General features: G+C 37.2%; 1 protein-coding gene and 1 pseudogene across 1 annotated transcript in view; both read left to right on the forward strand.

Annotated features, from left to right (window-relative positions):
- Nucleotides 1-25,150, forward strand: part of LOC148952962 (ionotropic receptor 25a-like) — a 663,783-nt gene that overhangs the window by 85,214 nt on the left and 553,419 nt on the right. Inside the window, exon 4 of the mRNA XM_089088207.1 lies at nucleotides 15,985-16,115. Within this exon, the coding sequence (XP_088944333.1) occupies nucleotides 15,985-16,115 (131 nt within the window). The remainder of the gene's footprint in view (nucleotides 1-15,984; nucleotides 16,116-25,150) is intronic.
- On the forward strand, nucleotides 13,123-14,236 carry LOC148952964 (uncharacterized; annotated as a pseudogene).

Raw genomic sequence — 25,150 nt, forward strand, 5'->3', positions numbered from 1 at the left:
ATGCTTGGAAATCCAGCACACCCTTCATAGAAATGTCCCTTACCCCAAAGAAACATCCTCCACGGAAATATTCTCCCGAGTAACCCCCTCCTCCAGCCCCCCCCACCAGAAAAAAATTCTCCCTGAAAATGTCTGTATGCTTCCCAATAACCAATACAATATGTAAGCAATGGGCAAAGTTCATATCTTGCAGCCCTTCCCCTGGGAACTGTGGGGGATTAAGTTATCCTAAAAGACATATCTATTAGATTTCCGACTATGCTGAAAAAAATGGCTATCTAAAAATTTTAATTGGGTGACTTTGAGAAAAAATGAGCGTGGGAGGGGGCCTAGTTGCGCTCCATTTTTTGGAGGGCACGCATCGTGATCTTTCTCCGAGCATGAAATGTAATTTTCCACCTTTTTGCAGGTAGGAACGCGAAACTTCTTTAATAGGGATCTGTGATAAGCTGAATGTGATGGTGTAATTTTCGTTAAAATTAATTAGAAATGCAAAATTCCAAATTTTTGCAGATAAGAGTTTGAAGCTTCTTTAATAATGTTCGTTGATAAGCTGAATCTGATGGTGTGGATTTCGTTAAAGTTAATTAAAAAAATTTGCAATTAAAACAAAATTTTATTGTTTAAAAAAACTTGAGTTGTGAGAAAGTCAAACTTTAGCGTAAAGAGCGAGGCGTTAAGGAGGGGACAGCCCCTTTCATATACGGAATAATTTCTGTTCGTTTTAAGTTTTAACGTCGTTCCTTACTTTCAGTTAAAAAAAAACTTTTTTTTAATTTCATTTGTGAACGTTTTTTAATTAATGCAGGTTTTGATTTTTGCTCACCGTGCATGAATAATTAAAAAGAAATTTGCATATTAAATTTACTTTTATTTGGTTAAATGGCTTTCTCGAAACTTGTTGAATTGTATTTGCGAACGTTTTTATTAGTAATAAATATACGTAACGTACGAATTAACTTACGTAACGAACTTCTAAATTCATATATTTTTAATACGTATATTAGGGGGTTCGCCCCCTAGTCAATACCTTGCTCTTTAAGCTAAAGTTCGAATTTTGTTCTAATTCTTTAAAAATGACCCATTAATCACAAAGGCCGTTAAATAGAATAAATGGCTCTTATGAAAGTACTAAAAAATCTTTGGCTTAAAGAGCAAGGCATTGACTAGAAGATGAACCCGATCATATAGCTAATATTTTTTTGTTCGTTTTAAGTTTTGATGTTGCTTCTTACTTTCAGTTGAATAACTTGTTTTTTATATTCAATTTCTGATTTTTTTTAATAATGATGGGAAATCTGGCACCCCCTTCATAGCAGTACCCATTCCCCCCTGACAACTTCCTTCGTGAGAAGATCCACCCATATAACCCCGACCCACCCCCACTCCCCACTACCAGAAAAAATTCCCCCTGAAAACGTCTGTATACTTCCCAATAACCAATACTATATGTTAACATTGGGTAAAGTTCATAACTTTCAGCCCCCCCCCTGGGGGCTTCGAGGGATTAAATCATCCTAAAAGACATAGTTATAATATTTTCGACCATGTTGAACAAAATGGCTATCTCAAAATTTTGATCGGGTGACTTTGGGAAAAAATGAGCGTGGGAGGGGGCCTAGTTGCCCTCCGTTTTTTTGGTAACTTAAAAAGGGCACTAGAACTTTTAATTTCCGTTCGAATGAGCCCTCTCACGATATTCTAGGACCACTGGGTCGATAAGATCACCCCTGGGGAATAGAAAAAAAAAACCAACAAAAAAACAAATGAACACGCATCCGTGATCTTTCTTCTGGCAAAAAATGGAAAATTCCACATTTTTGTAGATAGGAGCTTGAAACCTCTACAGTAGGGTTCTCTGATACGCTGAATATGATGGTGTGATTTTCATTAAGGTTCTATAACTTTTAGGGGGTTTTTTCCCCTTTTTTCGAAAATCAGCCAAATTTTCTCAGGCACGTAACTTTTGATAAGTAGGATTAAACTTGATGAAACTTATATATTTGAAATCAGAATTAAAATCTGATTCTTTTGATTTATCTATTGATATCAAAATTCCGTTTTTTAGAGTTTCGGTTACCATTGAGTCGGGTCGCTCCTTACTTATAGTTCGTTACCACGAACTGTTTGATACTGCTGAGATGCCTTATTGGAGATTAGCATTATCATAGTGCATTTTGATTTAATTAAGGATTTAACGCAACAATTAAGGCAACAATTAGTTTTTAAACATAATGGACAAATGGGAGGGTGGGCGTGGGAGGGTGGGAGTGGAAGGGGGATTAGTTCCCCTCCAATCACTTTCGACTATTAAAAGGGCATCAGCCCTTTCTATTTTCAGTCGAATGAGCCCTTTTCGAAGTTCCAACGACAAGTCCTTCGATATGAAGTGCCCTGGTCTAAACAAAAACAACAACAAAACATAATAAATTATACCCACATCGACATTTACTATAAAAATATCAAGCCTTCCAATCACTATTGACTATTAAAAAGGGCACTAGGCTTTTCGGTATCCAATCGAATAAGCCCTTTTGGTAACGACAACGCTTTCTATAAACAAGTTATATGCCGCAGGGCATAAATTACAACCCTTATCCTAAGGTCTGTTAGGGTGGTTGTCATCCTCTAAGACTGAATTTTCAGAGCTTTCAACTACGTTAAACAAAATGGCTATCTCAAAATTTTGATTGGATGTGTATGGGGAAATGGTGGGCGTGAGAGGGGCGGTAGTCACTCTCCAATCACTTTCAACTATTAAAATTGGCCATAGCCCTTTCAATGTCCAATCAAATGAGCCCTTTTGAAGTTTTTACGAGAAAACGTTCAATAAAAATGTCATATGCCCCCAGGGCATAGCTTACGACCCTTGCCCTGAGTACTAGGGGGGGGGGGGTTCATTCCCGAAGACCTAATTTCCAGATTTTTCTACTACGTTGAACAAAATGGGTATCTGAAAATTTTGATTGGATGTATTTGGAGGAGTGGTGGGCGTGCGAGGGGGGTTAGTTACCCTCCAATCACTTTCGACTACTACAAAGGACACTAGCTCTCTCAATTTCGAATTGAATGAGCCCCTTTTGAAGTTTTACGACAACTCTATCTATAAAAACCTTATATGCCCCAAGGGCAGAACTTGCAACTCTTGCCCTTGGGGCTCTGGGGGGTTTGTCATCCTTAAATAAATAATTTTCAGAACTTTCAACTACGCTGAACAAAATGGCTACTCTAAACTTTGATTGAATGTTTTTGGGGAAAAGGTGGGCATAAGAGTTAATTACTCTCCACTCACTTTCGATTATTAAAAAGGGCAATTTCAATTTTCATTCAAATGAGCCGTTTTTGAAATTTCTATAACAGCTTTCTATATAAACTTTATATGCCCCCAGGGCATAACTTACAACCCATGCACTGAGGGCTCCGAGGGGGTTATCATCCCTATTGATTGGATGCGTTTGGAGAAAGATGGGCGTGAGAGGGGGGTTAGCTGCCCTCAAGTCACTTTCGACTATTAAAAAGGGCACTAGCCCTTTGAATCTCCAATCAAATGAGCCCTTTTTCAAGTACTACGACAAAGATTTTAATAAAAATTTTATATGCCCCAAGCGCATAACTTATAAACCTTGCTCTGAAGATTGTGGGGGGAGTTTCCTGCTCAAAGGTATAATTTCCTGAACTTTGAACTGCGTGGAACAAAATGGCTATTTCAAAATCTTTATTAGATGTATTTGGGGAAATAGTTGGTGTGGAAGGGGTGTTAGATGTGTTTGGGGAAAAGGTGGGCGTGAGAGGCGGTTTAATTGCATTCTAATCCCTTTCGACTATTAAAAAGGACACTACGACACTACTTTCTATGACAAAGATTTCAATAAAAACCTTATATGCCTCCCAGGGCATAACTTATAATCCTTGCCTTGAGGGTTGTGGGGGAGTGTCCTCCTCAAAAACGTATTTTCTATCTGGAAATCAACTACGCTGAACAAGATGGCTATCCCAAAATTTTTTTTGGATGTGTTTGGGGGAATGTTGGGCGTGGGGGGGGCTAGTTGTCTCCGATCACTTTTGACTATTAAAAAGGGCATTAGCCCTTTGAATATCCAATCGAATGAGTTTTTTTGAAGTTTCTACAACAACACCTTCTTTAAAAACCTTAACTGCCTCCAGGGCATAACTTAAAACCCTTGCCCTGAGGGCTGTGGGGGAGTGTCCTCCTCAAAAACATATTTTCTTTGTGGAAATCAACTACGCTGAAGAAAATAGATATCTTTAAATTTTGATTGGATGTGTTTGGGGGAATGATGGGCGTGGGGGGGCTTTTTTGAAGTTTTTGTGACAACGCCTTCTATAAAAATCTTATATGCCCCCAGGGCATAGCTTAAAACGTTTTCCCTGAGGGTTGTGGGGAAGTGTCCTCCTCAAAAACATATTTTCTATCTTAAAATCAACTACGCTGAACAAAATGATTATCTCAAAATTTTGATTGGGGGAATGATGGGCGTGGGGGAGGGGGCTAGTTGCCCTCCAATCACTTACTACTATTAAAAAAGGCACTAGAACTCTCAATTTCCAATCGAATGAAACCCTTTTGAAGTTTCTACGACGACCCCTTCCATATGACGTGTCCTGCTCCAAAGGAAAAAAAAAAAATAAATAGTAAATTGTGCCAACATCGTTCTTATACACCCTCAGGGCATAACTTAAAACCCTTGCCCCGAGGCTTGTGGGGGAGTGTCCTCCTCAAAAACATATTTTTTATCTGAAAATCAACTACGCTGAACAACATGGCTATCTCAAAATTTTGATTGGATGTGTTTGGGGGAATGATGGGCGGGGGGGGGCTAGTTGCCCTCCAATTAATTTCGACTATTAAAAAGGGCACTAGCCACTCCAATTTCGAATCGAATGAGCCCTTTTCGAAGTTCCTACGACAACTCCTTCGATACGAAGTGCCCGGGTATGGAGAAAAAAAAACACATTGCTCCCACATTGTTCTTTACTTAGGGTACGCTAGCGCGCTGCAAATGAAAAGTACGAGGTATTGAGTACCTGGAGCGGTGTGCTTAACAATCGTACATTCTGAACTTATCCTGTTTGTTTGAGACAGAGAAATCACAAACTACTACAACTTTTAGTTGTTGGGTGGCCGCATTACAAGGAGTCGCTTTGTATATATATCCAATAACCGTAGCGTCTATAATTAACAGATATTCTGTAGCCTATTGGTAATGCACTTTCGATCTAAAAAATTGTCTTAAGCATGGCAGCAGGATTTATAACAAGAAATGGTGAACTTCTACTTTCTGCCTGAAGAATGGAAATAAATATCCTTTCAATCTTGTTGGCTAATTTCTTGGCCTGAATTGAATTTCTTGTAATTTCTTTGTTTACCTGCAGTCGTGAAAAATTTAACTCATTAGTCTGTTTAGATACATATTCAATAATCTGTCTTGAAGTTCTTTCCAAGATTTCTAAGGTTTGGTTTCTCTCCATTTTCAGTTCTCTGCCTAGGTCATTCACTAATGAGATAGACCGGTCAGACAGGTTAATTAACTTTTCATTCCTTTTTGATAGATAATCGATTTTTGGAGAATCGTTTCTACTTCTCCTTCAGTTGCTAACCCTGTTACCCATCCTATGGTTTGCCCTAGAAGAGGTAATAGGCTTCTTTTGTTCATTTTTGTATTATCAATGATTAATTTATTTTATTCAATAAAGGAGGAAGCCATATGCTTGTCGCATAACAAACACAAAAAATAACAGCTCAAACAGCAACACTGCCAAACACAAAGCGAAAAAAAAAAAAAAAATATTAATCATTAAAAAACAACTATGAAACAACTATATTACAAAAATTGTTTTTCATAGAACTCAGTTTGAACAAGAGCATTCTCAAATGATTGCTCTGTTTGCGTAGAAACTACGGTATCAGGTAAACTATTCCAAAGTTTTGTTGCACGGTTAATAAAGCTACATTAACCTATTTTCTTGCGCACTAGTGGCTGATACTGTTCATATGAGTTTTGTCGAGTGGCTGAGTAATGACTAAGTTATGAAGAAATCAGCCCAGTCCAGATTACCGACACCCTTCATAATACGGAATGTATTGATCAGGTCAATCCTATCCCGTCGAAACTCCAGAGAAGGAAGTCCCAAACCCTCCAGTCGACGCTGATATGGTAAATGGCTCAAATATGGCACAAACTTTGACGCCCGATGTTGAACCCTTTCAATTTGCTGCGAGTCACATTTCCATGTAGGATACCACACAGAGGAACAATATTCTACCACCGGATGTTATATTGTCTGGTATAGTGTCATAAAAGTGTGAAGGTTAAATTTCATGAAACTTCTCTTAGTCCGAAGCAGACTGTAATTAGCATTTCGTGGAATTATTGACACATGCTTGTGAAACTTCAACTGGCTATCAAAGTGGATACATAAATCCCTCACTGAATATGCAGATGAAACAGGTATATCACCAAGAAAATAATGATAAGTCAAGATTTTGAAAAGTAATGGAGTACAAAACATTTTTGATGGTTTACAAACATGGAGTTCAATTTACACCAATCATTTAGGGCATTCAGATCCTCTTGAATAAGGGTGATACCTACCGGGGAGGTAACACTTTAATACAGTTTTATATCGTCTGCAAACAGCTTGACAGTGGAGTGACGAAATACTTCAGCCAAATCGTTGACAAACAAACAAAATAACACTGTGCCCAAACAACTGCCCTGTGGCACACCACTCAAAATCGGACTTTCATTTGAAAGTGCACTACCAACTATAACTTGCTGGGAACGGCCTGATAAGTAATCTGTAATCCATGTTAAAGTTCTCCTGCCTAGCCTATACTTTTCACATTTTCAAGCAACAAACTAAATGAAACTTTGTCAAATGCTTTACTGAAGTCAATGTACAAGCAATCAAACTTCGAACTGAGGTCAGTTATATTTTGGAAATCTTTTACAGCTTCTAGCAACTGCGTATTACATAACCTGTTTTTTCTAATGCTGTTATGGATGCCATAATTTGTTTTGGTTGAAGTAATCCTGTATCCGATATACAATAATCTTTTCAAGAACTCTCGAAAAAAGTCGAGGTGCTCGAAATTGGACGATAATTTCCAAATTGGGATTTAGATCCTCCTTTGTGGAGTTGCTTTACAATCATTTTTTTCCATGCTGCAGGGTATTTACCAATCAATAGAGAGTGGTTAAACAAAAACACAAGAGGTTCATCTAAACACGTGGCTGTCTTCTGAAGAAAATCGTTAGAATACCATCTACATCTGGAGCCTTATTAACAGAAAGGTCATGGAGAATTTTTAAAACCTGCTCTGAGGAAATATCAGAGTCATCAAAAGGCACTTTGTCTGCTGAAACAATTTCGGTAAAATGGGGTGGACTGCATGCATGGACATCATTTGGATTTACAAAAACTGACGAAAACACTTGATTAAACACTTCAGCCTTTTTCTGATCATCACCTATTAATTCACTAGTAGCTGGGTCATCAAAAATGCACGAATCAGTTGAGGAGTCAGCCTTATTTCTATTAACATACTTCCAAAACCTCTTTGGACACCCTCGAATATTAGTAATGATTGACGATTCGAGAGATTCCCAATTAACGCGTGGAGAACGAGTGACGTGATTCCGAGCCCTTTTATACGCACACCACGTGTCTTCATTTTTTCCAACATATACTGTCTGCATTGTTTATTTTTATCACTAATAGCATCAAGTACAAATTTTGGCAGTCGTCTTCTTTTTCTTGAACCTTCTTTTATGTAATAACGTGGAACGAACCTATCAAATGCATCTTTAATAACCTCTCGAATGAGCTCAGAAGCAACATCCCCATCCACATTCCAAGACTGAAGCTCCTCAACAATAGAAACGGAATGGATAAAGTCTAGAATTTCATCGTAACAACACTTGCTGTAATCATAATAAAGTTTAGAACCAGAGTTCACCGCTGCACTTACATTCATTGATAGAGACATAACTACATGGCCGATTTTACCTAGAGGTGGCAGCATCTTAAGGTCTAGTATGTCATCAGGAGATTTCGTGATCACCAAATATAGTACATGGGGAGTGGAATTGCTTCTGAGTCTTGTGGGATCCACAACATACTGGTGCAGAAACCTGTCCTGTAAGGTATGCAAAAGTTTAAAAGCAAAATTCTGGTTCGTCTCTGGTGTAGCTTGGGATAACCAGTCAATATTGGGCGTATTAAAGTCACCAAGAATAAGAATTTTTGAGGAAGCAGACGAAAGGTGCGACCGATGACTCAGCAGGCGATCATCATTTAACATACTAAATTCATTTCTGGATGGGCTTCGATATATGCCCAAAATCCTCAAATTTTGGGATACCCCTGGCAACTTAATTTCCACACTAATTATTTCACTTAATTCCAAAATAAACGAAACATCAACTTCTGCATATTTTAATTTAGATGACGACGAAACATAAATACAAATTCGAGACAAAGACTAATCACTGTACAGTTGGGTTAGTTGACTTAGACCTGGGCGGTGTTTGTCAGCATCCAGGGGATTCCCCACTTATTATTGTATAATTTGTTTAAACTTCGTTTACTAGTGTTAATTAATTTGTTTAAAGGATGTGTGGTGTTAAATGTTTGATTATTTTAACAAACAACGGGTAAATTATTTTACATACCCACCATACGGTTAGCTTACAAAAGTCCAATAACCTTAGGATCTGGAGCATTTCGTCCTGTCAGGATTGCCCAGATATTTGTATTTGTATTGATTTAGATCCTTGTGGAATTTAATTAGTAAAGCTTGAAATTTTCCACACTCATTTGACGCGAAAGTGAACCCAGTACTATGCTGTGCAGGTGGCAGATTTAAAAGTTTTTGTACAGTACCGGAAGATACTGGTTTAGAACAGCCATTTTCAGGATTGACTTTAGAATAAAGTATATGTGTTACTTACTAAGGTTTTGTAGCCTTGGCGCCAAGAAAATCCTTTAGTCGAGGATCCCTATAATTTAATATTTTATTTTAGCTCTTCTTTCACGAGTACCCTTTTTCTTCTGTTCATAATTAGAGACACTGAATTGTGATGAAGTGTTTGCCTCCAAGTTTCTATTTATATTTTCACTATAATTCCTGATTATAGTTTCAGCTGGGTTATCTTCCATACCAAAATCTGAGGTATTGACCGCTGAGTTCATATCTACATTAACACTACTTCTTCTGTCAAAAGTTTCAATCTGATTTTCTTCTATATAAAAATCTGTAGGAAAATCTGTATTGCTAGAGTTACTCAATTCTCTCAATGGGGCCTGATTAAAACTCTCTAAATCACCTTCATCTCCTGGGTTTAATAATTTTCTTTTTTAAATTACACTGCCAGATGGTATAAAGGGTCCTCCTTCTTTTATGTCATTATTTTTCCCCTCCAATTTCGTCCGTTAAAAGGATCGAAAGATTGTCTCCTATATTTTTACCGTTAGTTTTGCTATTTCAGGGTCCATTGCTAAAAAGATTTCGGGGTTCTTTATTTCCTTGAGTTGTCTAAAATTGAAAAAGCGTCTTTTACAAGGTTTTAACTCACGTAAGAAAAAAAAATTTGTACAATTCGGTTAATACTAAGTAAGGTCCGGGATTCAAATAATTTTTTGAAGAACCCTCTTGAATATCATAGACTAAATTATTTAGAGAATTTTTAAATCCCGATATTTTCTTGTTGTATTGGGTTGCCTGACTGTTTCGAGCCTTTTTTAATTCATTATTACAGATTTGTCGGCTGGAAAAAACTTCTTAGACAAGACTAGACACCAATTCATCCTCCGAAAAAAATTCGTTTCTTGGATTGGGAAAAATACAATCGAATTTAGCTTCAAACCTATGGATTAGGAAAAAGGGAGTATATTTCTAGTTAGCGTCTATAGTAGTGTTTAAGGCTAATTGAATGAATGGTAGATACTCACTTCAGTTAGTCCCATGAGTTTCATCATGGTAGTGAGTAAGTACTCTTTTGTCGCATTTTACTCTATTTTCGGCCATTCCGTTTAATTCTAAATTTCTCGGTGATGAGTTTAGGATTTTAAATCCCAATGCTTTGGCCATTTCAATGAAGGTTTTACTGTGAAACATGATGCGTTATCTGATAAGAGAAAATCCATACCTCCAAATTGTAATATGATTTCCTTTATTATGAATTCTATAACCAATTTTTACCTAAGGTTTTTGGCTGGTGCTACGACTGTATATTTACTGAAATTTACTCTACTGCAATAATTATATATTGATCACTATTTGCACAAAGTGCGATTTTCCCGTGGTGTCCATTGACAAAACAGGAAAGGAACGGCTGGGGAAAACATTTTCTCTAAGAGTAGGGTAGATAGCACGAAGTTTATTCCTTCTCAAACCGAGATCACAATTCTTAACTGTATCCTTAACAAGGCAGTACATATTTTCAAAAACACAACATTGTTATAACATATTCTATGTTTCAACAGTCCCCACGGGGGTCATAGGAAAAGAGCGCTTATTCTAGACTATGCACATACTTCTAATCCTTTTTTCTTCCCGAGCTTTTTTCTAAGGCACTTTCTAATTCTTTGATCCGGTTTCCATTAGAAATCATGATGGTTCTTTCCTTATAAGCCCTTAGTGTTGGAAACGTTTTTGAAATGTTAAAGGATTTTAAGATACAAAAGTGAATTAGTTTGTAAATTGCGTAAGGATTAGTTCAGTATGTCAATTTAAATCAACTCTAAAGGCTAGTAGTATTATCACACACTCTTTAAAATGATTAACCTATGGCACCAGAACTAAAACGATTTCAGGAACAGACGATACGGATATTGGAACTTTTAAGAAAGAGAAAGAAAACGGAAAAAAGAGAAGAAAGAAAAACATTCTAGAATGGTAAAAGCCTTCGCAAATTCTATTCAAGTAAATGGTTTTTAAAACATCTTTGTCACTGCTAGGCCAGAAACAACCGCCAGACAAACTGAACACACACCTTCAAGGAAAAAGGACTAAATTTGACCAAAAGTTTTATAAATTGTTTATCCTCCCCCACTTAAACGGAAGTTGTAACGTACATGAGTACCGCTGCCACTTTTTGTAAGTTTGCCGTTTTTCCTTGGGCTAGAAACTAAGTCTGGTTGTTGCCTTAAGCAGACTCTGGGTAAACCTCTCCCTCTAAACGCCCTTCTGAGCGTATTGATTTCTCTGTAAAAATTATTACCCAGAGTTAAAAAAAAACAATCTGTCAATTGGTAACGCTCTTAACAGAAGCAAATTAGTTCGAATCGGCACTCAGAATTCGGTGACAACTTGATTCTGTTATTAAATGCGATAAAAATGAGGAGAAAACAATCTATTCCATTTTGTTATATTTAACCTTCCCCAATGGTTTCCTTCAGATTTGATTAGTCTAATGCGGTGTGTGTGTGTGTGTTTGTCGTTCCCAGGAGGCCATTTCTATTGTCCAAGCGTCTTCACTGAGAAAAAGAGGTTTATTTTAAGCCTAGGGCTGCTGAGTATTTCTAGTTGAATAAATTACATTTGAAAAGCTAGTTAAGGCTTGAGTTGGTGGTATTAGAATCTCTTAGTGCTAATTATCAAATCAGGTAAACTCTACTAATTAGGTTAGAAATGGGAGCACTACTATTATGAGTTTTCTTAGTCAAGGTATTTCAAATTATATGCGAGAAAGTAAATTAAAAGCTTCTAAGCTGAGCTAAAAACTCGGAAAAACCACAGCTGATTAGGCACACATTTTTCTGTTTAACCCAAAACAAGGTATTTTTGAATTATTTTTTGTAACAAGAATCAGTGTTCCTTGGACATCAGATAAACCTTAACTTCATCAGGAAATCCTTGATTGAATTTTCCTAGACTGAAAGCAACTTAAAGTTTTTAACTTGACTAACAACACTTCTCTCATTCTAGCCTCTTAGTATATACTTATTGGCTAGCTTGGCTGTATATGCGGCCAAAACAGATTTAGAAGGGAGATAACTTCTATTCTGGGCTCAGACTCTATGGTATATACCGTTAAGCACGAATATAGGGGATAAAGAGAACTGGAGTTTAGGGATTTCCAATTTTTGTGCGTGGAAATAATTTGCTTAAGTTCCACGAAACACTAACCTGGGAAAAATCAAACATTTCTAAAATTTTCACTCCTTGTTGTGAGATTTTCCACCTGGAACCTCCGTTTGTTCTAAGCTTATTCCAGCAATTTTATGCTCCCGGGAAGGAACTCACTCGAGTCCTTGAAATTAAAATTAATTAATCTTAGATTATATTATCCTTCAATAATCTTGGGTTTTAGATAGATCCAGCCTTAACTAAGAAGAAGTACAAGGAAGAAATCATAGAACCCGTAACCACATAAAAGTAATATCTAAAAGGGATACTAGGCAATAAAAGGGATACTTTTTTTTATCAAAGGGATTGAATTGCAGTATCTGTACCACGCCAAATCTATAAGTTCTCCCAGGAGAAGATACTGCACTAACTAAAGATAGCTCCAAAACCCAGAGGGAATCCCAGAGTTTTGCTTGACAACTTAATTCAACACAAATTTAGGACACTTTCGGTATTAACCAAGTGATGAAAAGGTTTTACAATTTTATCTGAATATTACATTCAAAGAAGTGGAGACATATAGTTGGAAAGAAAGATTACTTACCAAAGCTACTTTCCTTTCTAACCAGATCTCGAGACAAGACAACCTTATGGAAGTTCCCGACCCTATTTTTATTTGCTTAGCGCTGTTTAGCTCTTAAATGTCATTTGCTAGAGACTTATTTTTGTCTTCTTCTCTCTTTAAACACAAGCCAATCAAAGCCTTCAGTTAAATTAGTATTTCTTTCATTCTTAACTCGTTTAAAAAACACGTTATGTATCGTAATTTAACCTTTTGCGTATTTTAGCCTACTACTGGTAATGCTGACCTGCATTATTTCCTTAGATTTACTGAGGGTCAACAATTGTTCAGTGCTTGAAACAAAGATGGATACTTCACATTTTATGGCTAGCTGAATCACGGCGGCCAATCTAAAGGGAAAGTAGGATATGTTAAAATAGCGTGTTTATCTCTAATTTTTTGGACAATGGATGGGTTGAAATTGGTTTACTCCATCAACTGTTTAAATAGTTGTTGTTGGGGTTGGGACCTCCCATGTCAGGTCCCAACGCCAAACATAGATGGCCTACTCTCAAGTTTTAATGGAAATTGAAATGTGATTAATTTAGTTTTAGATGACAGGAACAAGCATGTAGGATCAATAAGTTTGAAACTGGAGAGGTATAGGCTGACAATACATTTCTCTGACTTTACCTACATATATACTGACGGATCCAAGTCAGAAAATGGTACGGGCTGTGTCTTTATTATTCCTTCAATCGGTATTTCCTGTGGATTTAAGCTACCCTACAAGCTTGCTATTTTTTCTGCAAAAATGATTACTATTCACCAAGCTGTTTTGTATATTAAGTCAAATTTTATAATTCACAGTTTTCTTATTTGTCTCGACTCTTTGTCCGTGATAAGTTATTTAGATGTGAAAAAAACTGTACCAAATAAATTGCTACATAGGTTGAAACAGTAGTGGATGATTTGCTAAAACATGACTTTGATTTACAATTCATCAGGTTCCCAGCCGATGCAGGTATTCCTGAAAATGAGACAGCTGATAAAATGGCAAAATAGGCTAGTAGCAATGGTGAAATTTTAAAGGTAAATTTACCTAGTGAATTTATTTAGGGTTAAGAGGCCCAATCAGCAGAAGATTAGAAAGCTGATTTTTCAAGAAGGTCTTCAAACATCATCTTGGTTATATTTGATTTTAAGCCTCCCCTGATTCACAGACCTGATTCACAGTGAACGAAAAATTGCAAATACAAAATTTTGAATCAGATCTGGCCACGCCAAAGTTAATGCCATTCTTTTTAAACGGAATTTGGTTGATTCCCTTACTTATAGTTTATGTAATGCATATGAAGATTTCCTCCATGTTATAATGTCGTGCAAAAAATGCAATGTGTAGCGTACAATATTAAGAACAAAAGTTGTAAAGCTGTTTGATGCCTTTACTTTTCACCCAATAGTTGGCCATTCTTTAGCTCCACCATGGGCCTGTAAGATATCTGTTTCTGCACTGGAATGTTTTATTAGAAGAACATGTTTAAATGATGTGGTATAGCAGTGTTATACGTACCGTTTAATCTGAATTACTATAATAATGTTTGCAATACATTGGATGCTTGTAATGCGTGTTATTTGGAAAATTAATATATCCTATACTGTCTATCTTTTGACTATAATTATTTTTAGGAATGATTGAGGCGGTCTCACGTAAGAGGTCAAACTAGTGAGAAAATGGTCTGCCACCAAGGTTACAGAAATCAATCCCGTGAAGTTATTCAGCCCACCAAAAGCAGACATCGTCTGTAAAACTCTTTATAATAGTTGCTTAGCCAATTGGCCAAAATTTAGTCACTTCTCTATTCTGAGACAAAGTATAATCATCTACTGAACAAGTACTGACAAAACCTATCCTCTCCACACAAAAAAGTGACCCTTTGTTACACAATTTACACAGACCCTTAGGTTATTTTTAAGACCCTTAGTTACACATTTCAATACAAATTTCCGGGTAACTCGTCGCCTGAATTACGCTCTATTGGCTGGGGCGATTGGCTGGGATAATTTCTTGGCTGGGAGCAAAGTACTTTGGCTGGAGCTATTAAGTAGTACAACCTTTTTGCGTCTAGAGGCGCTGAGGTACGCGGGGTCACTTTTGGAGAATTTTGTCAGTACTTGTTCAGTAGATGATTATACTTTGTTCTGAGATAACTACCCGCTGTCGGTGGAAAAGATCGATACTTGCGTGTCGGAGATGAATCATGCTCCAATAACATTAAAATCAGCAACAACAACAGCCTAAAGTGTCTTCTGTTCAAACAGTCGATGGACTTGGGGTCTTGGGAGGTTCAGTAGCAAGTTTTGTTATTCTTATCTATTCAGGCTTGTTCATCTCCTAGCCATTGAAGAAGAAAAAGGCTACTTTTCATTGTACAATCGTTTTACACAACAATCTTCACTGTAATTAATTTCTTCGGAAATATAAGCTTTACTATATTTCATAACAATCTTTCTTTTATCTAAGAATGTTAAAATTTTAATTTGCAGCGAAAAACTTGGTTGAAATTTAGGTAAAAGAAATAACCATTCAGTACTCTTTTGGAGTTGGAATTTTTCAATCCTTTTTCACTTAGGTGTTGCTTTACTTTGTCGTGATAAGTTTATATCACCTATATACGGTTGAATTTCAATAGTATTTTTGCAAAAAAAAGTGTTCCTGGTTCAACTAAATTTCCAATCATTCCAACATTCTACAAACTCCCTTTATCAATACATGTTTTAAAAATCCATGCTCCTTGGTTGCTCCACGTCTTCATGTAACTTTAGCTGCATAAAAGCACGTATAAGTGGCATTTTGCACACTCAGATCAAAACTTTCACGGCTGTTAACAAAAACAATATAGCAACTGTCTAGTAGCCTAAATTATTATAAAAATTTAAGTTTGACAACAGATAGTGCCTTATACACAGTATATTTAGTTTTAGAAAAAAACTTTGTCCAATGAAATTTATGTCAGATCCTAAAATTTAATAGAACCTTCTTTTTAACTACTGACAAGAATTTTTTAGAAGCATGTTCAAAAACAGCCTTTTCATCGTTATCGCACATAGAAGTTGTGTAGATATTTTTACACTTATCACCAAAACTCGTTAATTAGATATCTCAAAGTGAAAATCAGGGCGGGAATGCCGCATTACCTCTAGGCGTGAAAACAACGCTATTAAAAATTTTTCACGATTTCCATATCTGCCACAACTTAGTAGAAAACGAACTGAATCCCGTAATTATGTTTTGAAAAAAACCCATCTAATTTGGCATATTTTTCAGGCTTCCGAGGGTCAAAGAAAATACAGTGGTTAAAATCCAATCCCCTAGTGATATTCAAGGCCTTGCAATGAGGGATCTGGTTAGCAATATGAACATAACAACTGCAGCTATTTTGTATGATGATTCTTATTGTAAGTAGAACAATAATAGAAGTAGTATGGGCCAGTGATGATAGCTTCAAACTATCAACACAAGAATTACTTTATTTTCAGCATAACATCTTTCAAGAAAACAGAAAAGTACAGTTGACAACAAATTTTTAAGAGTGTGTTACGGGAGTTTCATTTTTTTTCGGATTTTGTTTTACATATCTCACACGATCTGAAAAGCCTCTTCTCCCCTCTATTGGCTTTAAAGGAGCAATGGGGCTATAGGATAATAAGAATATTTATCCTAGGTTGGAAATTCTGGAAAAGTAAATGTTTAAGCCACAGTTTTTATGGGATGGAGTGTCTATTGGGTAAATCTTTGGCATGTCGTTGACGACGTTGACGATCGTGGCAAAGACGACTTTTAGCTATTAACCTACAAATGCTTTCCTTTTTAATGCAAAACATCTAGTAAGAAAAAAAAATTAACTGTCCAAAGCATGTATGTTGTCACCCCTACTCATCTTAGTTTCTGTTACTTTTGATTTTTGTGGTAAAGCGAGCAGTTTATAGCCAGCGGATGTAGTAAAGTGGAAGAGTTACGACCACTAGGTGTGGTGAGGTAACCGCGTTGAACCCACTCCGAGGTAGGAAAATACGGGAGGGGTAGTGCCCTAGAGGGGGTAACTGGGCGAGTCGATAGGGTGGTTGTTAAAATTTTAGTTTTTTATTGTTTTCGATTGTAACACTTCACAATTTACAACTACTGCACTAATGAAAAAACATAAGTTTTTGCTGAGTTGCAGTAAAACGGTCAGCCATTTACAAAACACACGAGCAAACAACAACTAAATAGACTAAAACATCGGGGAAAAAAGCAAACCAAACTCCTTCACATTTCAAATCCAAATTACTTCTACCTCCCACCTCCCTAACCCACGACCTCCCACCCACCCTTTTCTTCCTACCAGTCCCATCCACCCGTTACTCCCTGCCGCCCCAACCACTTGAACCTTCCAACCACCCCTTCCTCATTAAAAAATATATAAATAATAGAAGTACTAATACATTAAATTAAAATCACACATTTATTAACCATTTTTCAATATATATTCTTTTACCTTTCTCTTAAAATCCAAAAGATGTTCAGCCACGTTAATGCTCACTGGTAAAGAACTCTAGACTGCAGTTCCAAGAAATCCTGATCTCGCGCTACTTCTAAGCTCAACCACCAAATTTTCACTGTTCCTCGTATCATATGCATGAGTATCACGCTTAGCACCGTAAATATCACGAAAAATACTTGGGACTAGATTATGCACGCACTGGAATACAAAAACTACTGTTTGATAGTCAAGTAGTTGACCCACGTTGAGCACATTTAAAGCCCTGAAGCAAGCTTTTGCATCATTTACATCTTTCAAATATTTGCCTATGATCCTCACTGCTTTGTTTTGAAGAATGTGAACTCTTTTGAAGCTGCTGTAAAAGTTGCTGCTCCAGATCAGACAACTCTATGATATGTAAGGATAGACAATGGAGTAGTAAATCATCAGTAGGATCCGCTTTGGAAAAAAAATGCTGAAGTGTACGGAGCATCCCAATTCCTCTTGCAATTTTGGCAGAAATAATATCACTATGATTCTTCCATAAAAGGTTTGAGTCTATGAAAATTCCCAGATAACTTGCGCTATTGACTTGCTGCACCGGATTCCCAGACAGCATAAATAGACCGCTAGCGTCAACAGGAGTGTCTACTCTGCAGAAAGTTATTAGCACATCATTAGCTTTCAACACTAGCTCTTCAATTGATTTCGCACACACTGTCAAAGCTTTATCATCAGCAAACGTAGTGACACAGACGTCTTGAAGATAAAATCGCACTGCATCGACGTACACAAGATAAAGCAGGAGACCTAAAACCGAACCTTGCGTTACTCCGCATTTTAATGGATAAGAAGACGAAGCCACATCATTTAGCACTACACGCAGGGATCTTCCATGAAGATAATTATCCAACCACTGAAGGGAGGTGTCACGAATTCCCATACACTTCAGTCTTTCAAGCAAGATCTTGAAATCTACGGTATCGAATACCTTTCTAATAACAATGAAAATCGACATAGGTAAATGACCTTTACCAAACGCACCACTTAAGCACTCCAACAAATGCTTCAAGGCATGCGTTGTGGAGTTTCCCTTAAAGAATCCAAATTGAGTCTCACAGAGTAAACTATTCACCTGGGATAAATCATAGAGGTGTTTGTGGACGACTTTTTCTAATATTTTTGAAAAAAAAGGTGAAATTAATATCGGTCTCCAGTTTTCAATATCACTTTTGCAGCCACCCTTATGAAGGGGTTTGACCTTTGCGACTTTTGTTCAGGGAACTTACCCTTTTCTAGAGAAAGGTTTATAATAAAAACCAGACAGGGTAGTATGTAACCTAAAATCGCTTTTAGACCTCGAAGGGACAAACAATCAACTCCAGCTGAATTAGACTTCAGTGACTTTACAATGTTAGTCACTTCTTCACTGGTACAGTGAAGATACTCATTTCCCAAGGTTCACCTCTTTCATTACGAATATTATTACACTGCATTTCTAGGTACTTACAATAGACACTAGTTTGCGCTTCAGGTCCAATATTAGAGAAAAATTCACTAATTTTTTTTACTATAACACTTTTATCATCACTGTTGCATCCACTTAGACATACTTCTTTACTACTCTTGTCTCCATTGCCACTAACAACATCATTATTGCCCTCCGTGTATCTTTCATGTTTCCTTTACTATCCTCAAATTTGCGGCTATAAAATTCAGAGATTGCTCTTCGTCGGATCGTATTCACTAAATTCCTCTGTGTTTTAAATAGGTCAAATGATTCATCAACCCCGAACATCCAAATATTTTTCATATAGCCTATTTCTTAGTTCTATTTCATCAATTATTGCCATCGATATCCATGGCTTTCGTGGAATAATTTTCTTTTTTACTTTAAAGCCTTCAAAGGGCTTTAAGGGCTTGTTCTTTCATAAATAGGTAAAATGGGTGACATACGGCTATCTAATGCTCTAGAAGGGCATTCCTTTTCTTCAAGAACTGGGCTCCATTCCACAATACTAATCACTTCTGCCAATTTTTGGAAATTTTCTTTTTTCATCAATCTAGTTACGACCTTCTTATTTCGCATTTTTTTTTTCACAGGGTGATTAATTGTAGCTATGACCGAAAGATGGTCAGATCCAGGAAAAACTATCACGTCAGCAAAGCTCTTGTGAAGATCATTCGATCGGACAAAAATATTGTTGATTAATGATTCACTTTTTGAATTTATTCTGGTTGGTGCAGTTACAGGGGATACAAATCACTCGAAATCATAAAATTTTAAAAATCACCTTTCATTCCAGACAAATCAAGAAGGTTAAAATTGAAATCGCCCATCACAGTATGGCTACAGCCTGGGAGTAGTTTATCAAGCAGCTCATTAAATCCTTCGATGAAATCATCCAATTGAGCACAGGGTGGCCTATCCACCATGCTAATAATATTATTTTTACCATTTAAATCAACCTCTATTGAAAAAATCTCAACCTTACCTTCATTCCAAACACTAAGGTTATCTCGTTATACTCCATACGGGATATCCTTAAAAGAAAGTTGCAGATTCTATCAGCAGGTGATAGAACAATGCACTCTGTTTCAGAAGTGAAGTTCTCAGGCAATGAAAGTACGGAAAAACAATTAATCATACTGACAAACCAAATAAACCAACTGAAGGTTAAAAGAAAACAGTGGACTGACAAAATCGAAAAGGACTTGGACTTAAAAATAAGCCAAGAAGTTGAAACAGCTGTCAGCAAACTGGGTGCTGTAAATCAGAGAACAGAACCGAGTGAGTCCACCATCGAAAACATCAAATCGATTTACAATAGTCTGTCGCTTGATCTTGAGAAAATGGTGAAAGACAAGTTCTGTGAACTTGACCGGCGTTTAAAATCCCTTGAGAAGTCCGTTTCCGATATCGATCTAGCTACTAAGGCTGTGAAAGCGTCAGTCAGTGAAATTAAAGGGACAATAGACAATCACAATTAGACCCTTGCACAAGAGTTGCTAGGTAACCAACTGATATTTTTCAGCCTCAAAGAAGATGTCACAACGAACACAGTTATAAAGGAGAACGTAGAAAACAAACTTACGGAAATATGTGCGCAGAAATTTCCGGGCATTCCTTTAGATGCCTCTGATATTTTCTTTCCCCGAAGAATAGGACGCAAAGTGTCAAATCTGCCAAGACCGACTGTAGTGACACTTTCAAACCTTAGAGTTCGGTCACAGATTTAAAAAAAATAGGAAGCATCTCAAGGGGTCTAGAATGTCTGTCACTGAATGCCTAGCAAAAACTAAACGTGAGTTATTCGCATACGCAAAAACTGAATTTGGACTGAAAAATGTCTGGACCACTGATGGAAATGTTATGGTTAAAACCGGACCCACAAGTGTCCGTAAAGTGCCAAATAAGGATTAGATTATCATTTTGAAAAGATATCTTGATACTACGATCGGGGGCGTTTAAAACTAAGAAAGTGCATTGATAATACTATTCATGGATGTAAGTACTTTGTAACATTGTTGCTTTTCTACCTTAGTGCTACCATTTCTCTTTCTACTTCTCTTTCTCATTTCTTTTTCTTTTTCTATTTCTTATCCTGCTTATGCTTTTCCTGCTCTATTTCCTGCTTCTGCCTCTCTTCGGGTTGTGATACACGGTCGGATTTCTCTGACTAAAAAAAAGGGGGGGGAAGATGGAACAGACATTTTTTTCACGTGAGGGTTGCCCGTTTTTGGCCAAGTCATCATCAGCACAGTTCATCACGAAATATTACAAACACCGGAACACTCCTGTTATTACTATTTTCCTCCACTATCATTATTTAGTTTAATTGATGAAAATAAAAAACATCGTTGATCTCGATGATGAATGATTTTTCATTCTTAACTGAACAGTCCCTGCTTAAAACCGCATTTCTCAATCTGCCAGGATGCGATGACGAGTCAGCTACTGATCCCGTGATAGACAGGGTGAATGCCTTGTCCTGCTCATATGCAACACCCCAAGAATATCTTAATGAAATACTTCCTGCAATTTCTACTAATGATAAATTTAATCTTTTCTGCCATAATGTTCAAGGAATTAAACATAAATGGGATGATATTCTTACATTCACTGCTGAAAAGAAAAATCCTTTTAGTTTAGTTGGTTTAACTGAAACTTGGCTGTCTTCTCAAGATGACATGTCGCCATACTGTTTGCCCGGTTTTGAAGCCCTACATCTTCCACGGCACGTAACAAACTGCTCCGGTGGCATTACATTATTTTTAAATGATTCTATCTCTTACAAGTGCCGCGATGACTTGGAATCAATTTTTAATGGTGTGGTCGAACTTTGTCGATCTGTCTACTCAATAGTCATTGAAATTCTTGAAAAGTCAACTCGAGTAGATTTCGTGTGCCTTTTTTATAAGCCACCGCCATTTCCCAGTGACATTTTCTGTTCGCAAGTTGAGCAGCTTATGTCGGAGATTAATGAATGTGGTCGAGGTAAAAATACATGTCTTATTGAAGACTTTAACATCAACTTGCTGACGATTGACGGTGACGCCAACTCGCGTTCGTTCCTTGATACAACTGTATCATCTGGTCTTCTCCCCACTGTATTCTTTCCCAAACGGTATTGTTCAGCTAGAAATACTGCAACACTGATTGACAATATATTCCTTTCCTTTAACCCTCACGCATCTTTTACCTCGCATATTATAACATCTGATGTTTCTGATCACTACCCAGTCATCACAATGGTCCCAAAAAGGGCAGGCCGGTCCACTAAATCAGCGTCTAATCCTGTTTTCACGTATCGAAGTTTTTCCCAAAAATAAAATGATTACTTCACTGAAACCCTGAAATCGAATGACTGGTCTGCTGTAACCCATGTGTCTTCGGCAGATATGGCAGCAAATGTACTCACGAGCCGGCTTAAACAGTTAACAGAACAGTGTTTTCCTCTACGAAGAGGTCGGATCAAAACTGATCCCAAAACTCCTTGGATGACGAAAGGTCTAGTTCAGTCTACCGAACACAGAAATAGACTGTACCTGAAAGATTGTAAATCTACAACTCCTGAAGCGAGAGAGACATACAAAAAGTACAGAAATACATTAAACGGATTAATACGTAATTCAAAAAGGCGGTATTATGAAGAGAATAAATGAAAGTAAGAGTAACTTGAGAAAAGTACGGGAGGTTGTTAATGAAATAATTTGTCAAAAAAGGAAGAAGGTAGCTATACCTAAAGAAATAATAAATATACGTGGTGAGACAGTAGCAAACGAATCTCGTGCTGATAATTTTAATCAATTTTTCGTTAATCAGACATCTCTACATGCTTCTGGCCCATCTCCTGAACAAACCCACAGTAGAACAATATCAGGTCTTTTTCTAGCACCATGTACGAAAGAAGAATTACTAGTGAGTATTAGTAATCTGCCTAATGGCAAAGCCCAAGACACCTTTGGGCTGTGCAACTATATCTTGAAGAAGGCCTCTGCAGGTCTTGTAGCTCCACTTATACACTTGGTCAACCTTTCACTAGCAACTGGAGTTTATCCTGTTCAAAACTGGCCAAGTCCTTCCCCTCTACAAAAAAGGAGACAAGAGTCTTATCTCTAATTATCGACCCATATCAATTCTACCGGTTATGTCAAAAGTCCTCGAGCGAGTGGTTTATAACAGAGTATATAGATTCCTCTAAGTTAAAGCAGCTACTCTCTCCCCGTCAATACGGGTTTCGGCGTTATCATTCCACTTTGCGTGCCTTAGTTGATTCAGTTGAATACATATTAAATAGCCAGGATGCTGGAGAAAAGGTACTAGGGATTTTTCTGGATTTCACTAAAGCTTTCGACACGGTATGCCATTTAATCCTCCTCACAAAATTACATTTATTTGGAATATATGGTGTTGCTCACGAGCGGTTTTCATCGTACCTGACTGATCGTAAGCAGTGTGTAATTGTGGAGGGTAGTGTGTCGCCAGAATTACCTGTAAAATCTGGCTTACCTCAGGGGTCGGTACTTGGACTGCTCTTGTTTATTTAGTATATCAAAGACCTGACAACATGTCTTACTACAAATGCACACCCAGTACTATTCGCTGATGACTCAAATTTCTTCATTGCTCCTGAATCATCCGAGTCTGCTGCAAATAAAAAACAAAAAACTCTTGACAAAATATCTGACTGGTGTTTTCGTAACAAAATGCAGGTAAATGCTACAAAAAGCTGCATCATAGTCTTCACTTCTGCTCCTTTAAACTCCTCATTGTCTCACAATGTCGAACTGTCAATCAATGGAAATCCCATTCCTCAGACCCCAGTCACAAAGTTCCTTGGCGTATTTGTAGATTCCTCTCTTTCGTTCAAACATCAGATATACCAGCTGTCTTCAACAGTCTCACGGCAAACATCAATGTTACATAGAGCTAGGCTGCTTCTAAGTGCTGATATGATGAAAATGCTTTATAATACTTTTGTCTTCCCCTACTTGAATTACTGCTGTTCTGTCTGGGGCAATACATTCAAATCTCATCTAAAATCATTAAAGAGATCACAAAATCGTGCAGTTAATGCCACATATTACCTCCCCAGGCTATACCCCTCAACAGACCTATACAGAGACACTGGAACACATAATAGAGATAATCAACGTTAGTAATCTGCGTTTAGCACACTCGGCAATATCGAATAGAATTCCTCAATGTCTTTCCAGGTACATCGAACTTTGTAGCACAATTCATCGAGGAAGAGCTCTCCGCTGCAACAAGTACAATTTTATGCTACCGAGAAGGCTTACAAGGTCTCAATACTCTCCAGTTTATAGAAGTATTTCTGTGTGGAACTCAATTAATGAATCTATTAAATCCATAAAATCATTTGGCACACTCCAAAAAAGATACCTTTCTTACAGAGTATTGGATACTGTATGAGTTACTGTCTCAATTTTTCGTTTGTATCTTATTCTCTCACTCTCCTTCTTTGACTCTACCTCGTCTCAATTCTTTCCTTTCTAATTCTTATGTTATAAGCTCTTTTCTTTTCATTTCGTAGTGTGATATAAATTTGTTTACCAATATCTGTGTGACTCGTACAAGCATTGCTTTGAGTCGAAATGTTCATGTTAATTGTTTCGTTTTTTCATTTATTTAAAAATAAAAGGTTGATTAATTGATTGATGCCCAATTCCCTCTTTTACCAAAAATGCAATGCCTTCCCAACTCATTGAAGCTCGGTTCTTCATATGGACATTGTACCCTGGAAATGAATAAAGCGAAAGAGAATAGTCTGCACTTAGAAATGATTCACAAACTCCAATTATATGAAACTTCGACGAAAAATCGTCTAATAGCTGGATGATATCCTGAAAACTCGTCGTAATATGTACATTCCACGATCTTAGTCGAAGGCACGAGCCACTTTGTTGTGCCAGAAAACTTTGCGGTGGCCGGATGAATACACTGCTTCTTTCAGACTTCAGATCTGTTATTGGACAATCATCATCACGAGCAATTGCTCTCGATAAACTATTTTCCAGGCTAAACTGCCGTAAATCAGATAGAACCATCAAAAAACGACAAAACCGAAGTAATAAAAAGAGAAAAAATACCGAAAAGTGTAAATTGGCAGCGCTTCGGTAGCAAGATGGCCGAACTAACAGGGGCGGACCTAATGAACTTGAAGAGAAGAAGGATATTATATTTTGTTTCCTTTTAATTAATTGTAAACAGTGACGGTACAAGATAATTTACTCTGAATCAACGACAGTACAGGGAATAGTGTCCCAATAGGTTTAAAGATACAATACACAATTTACAAGCATATTAAATACGAATACTCACAGCGACTCAAAGCAATCCAAAATTTTGACAATAACCAGAGGTCAACTGTGTCTCAGAGTAAAAAAACAACAATCACTGGCAACTGTTGCTTGGATTTAATTATACCCAACCACACATCCTGCCTC

Source organism: Artemia sp. Qi Xiang Cuo, chromosome 4 (genome assembly GCF_049724085.1).
Source record: "Artemia sp. Qi Xiang Cuo chromosome 4, ASM4972408v1, whole genome shotgun sequence".
Classification (NCBI taxonomy): Eukaryota; Metazoa; Arthropoda; class Branchiopoda; order Anostraca; family Artemiidae; genus Artemia; species Artemia sp. Qi Xiang Cuo.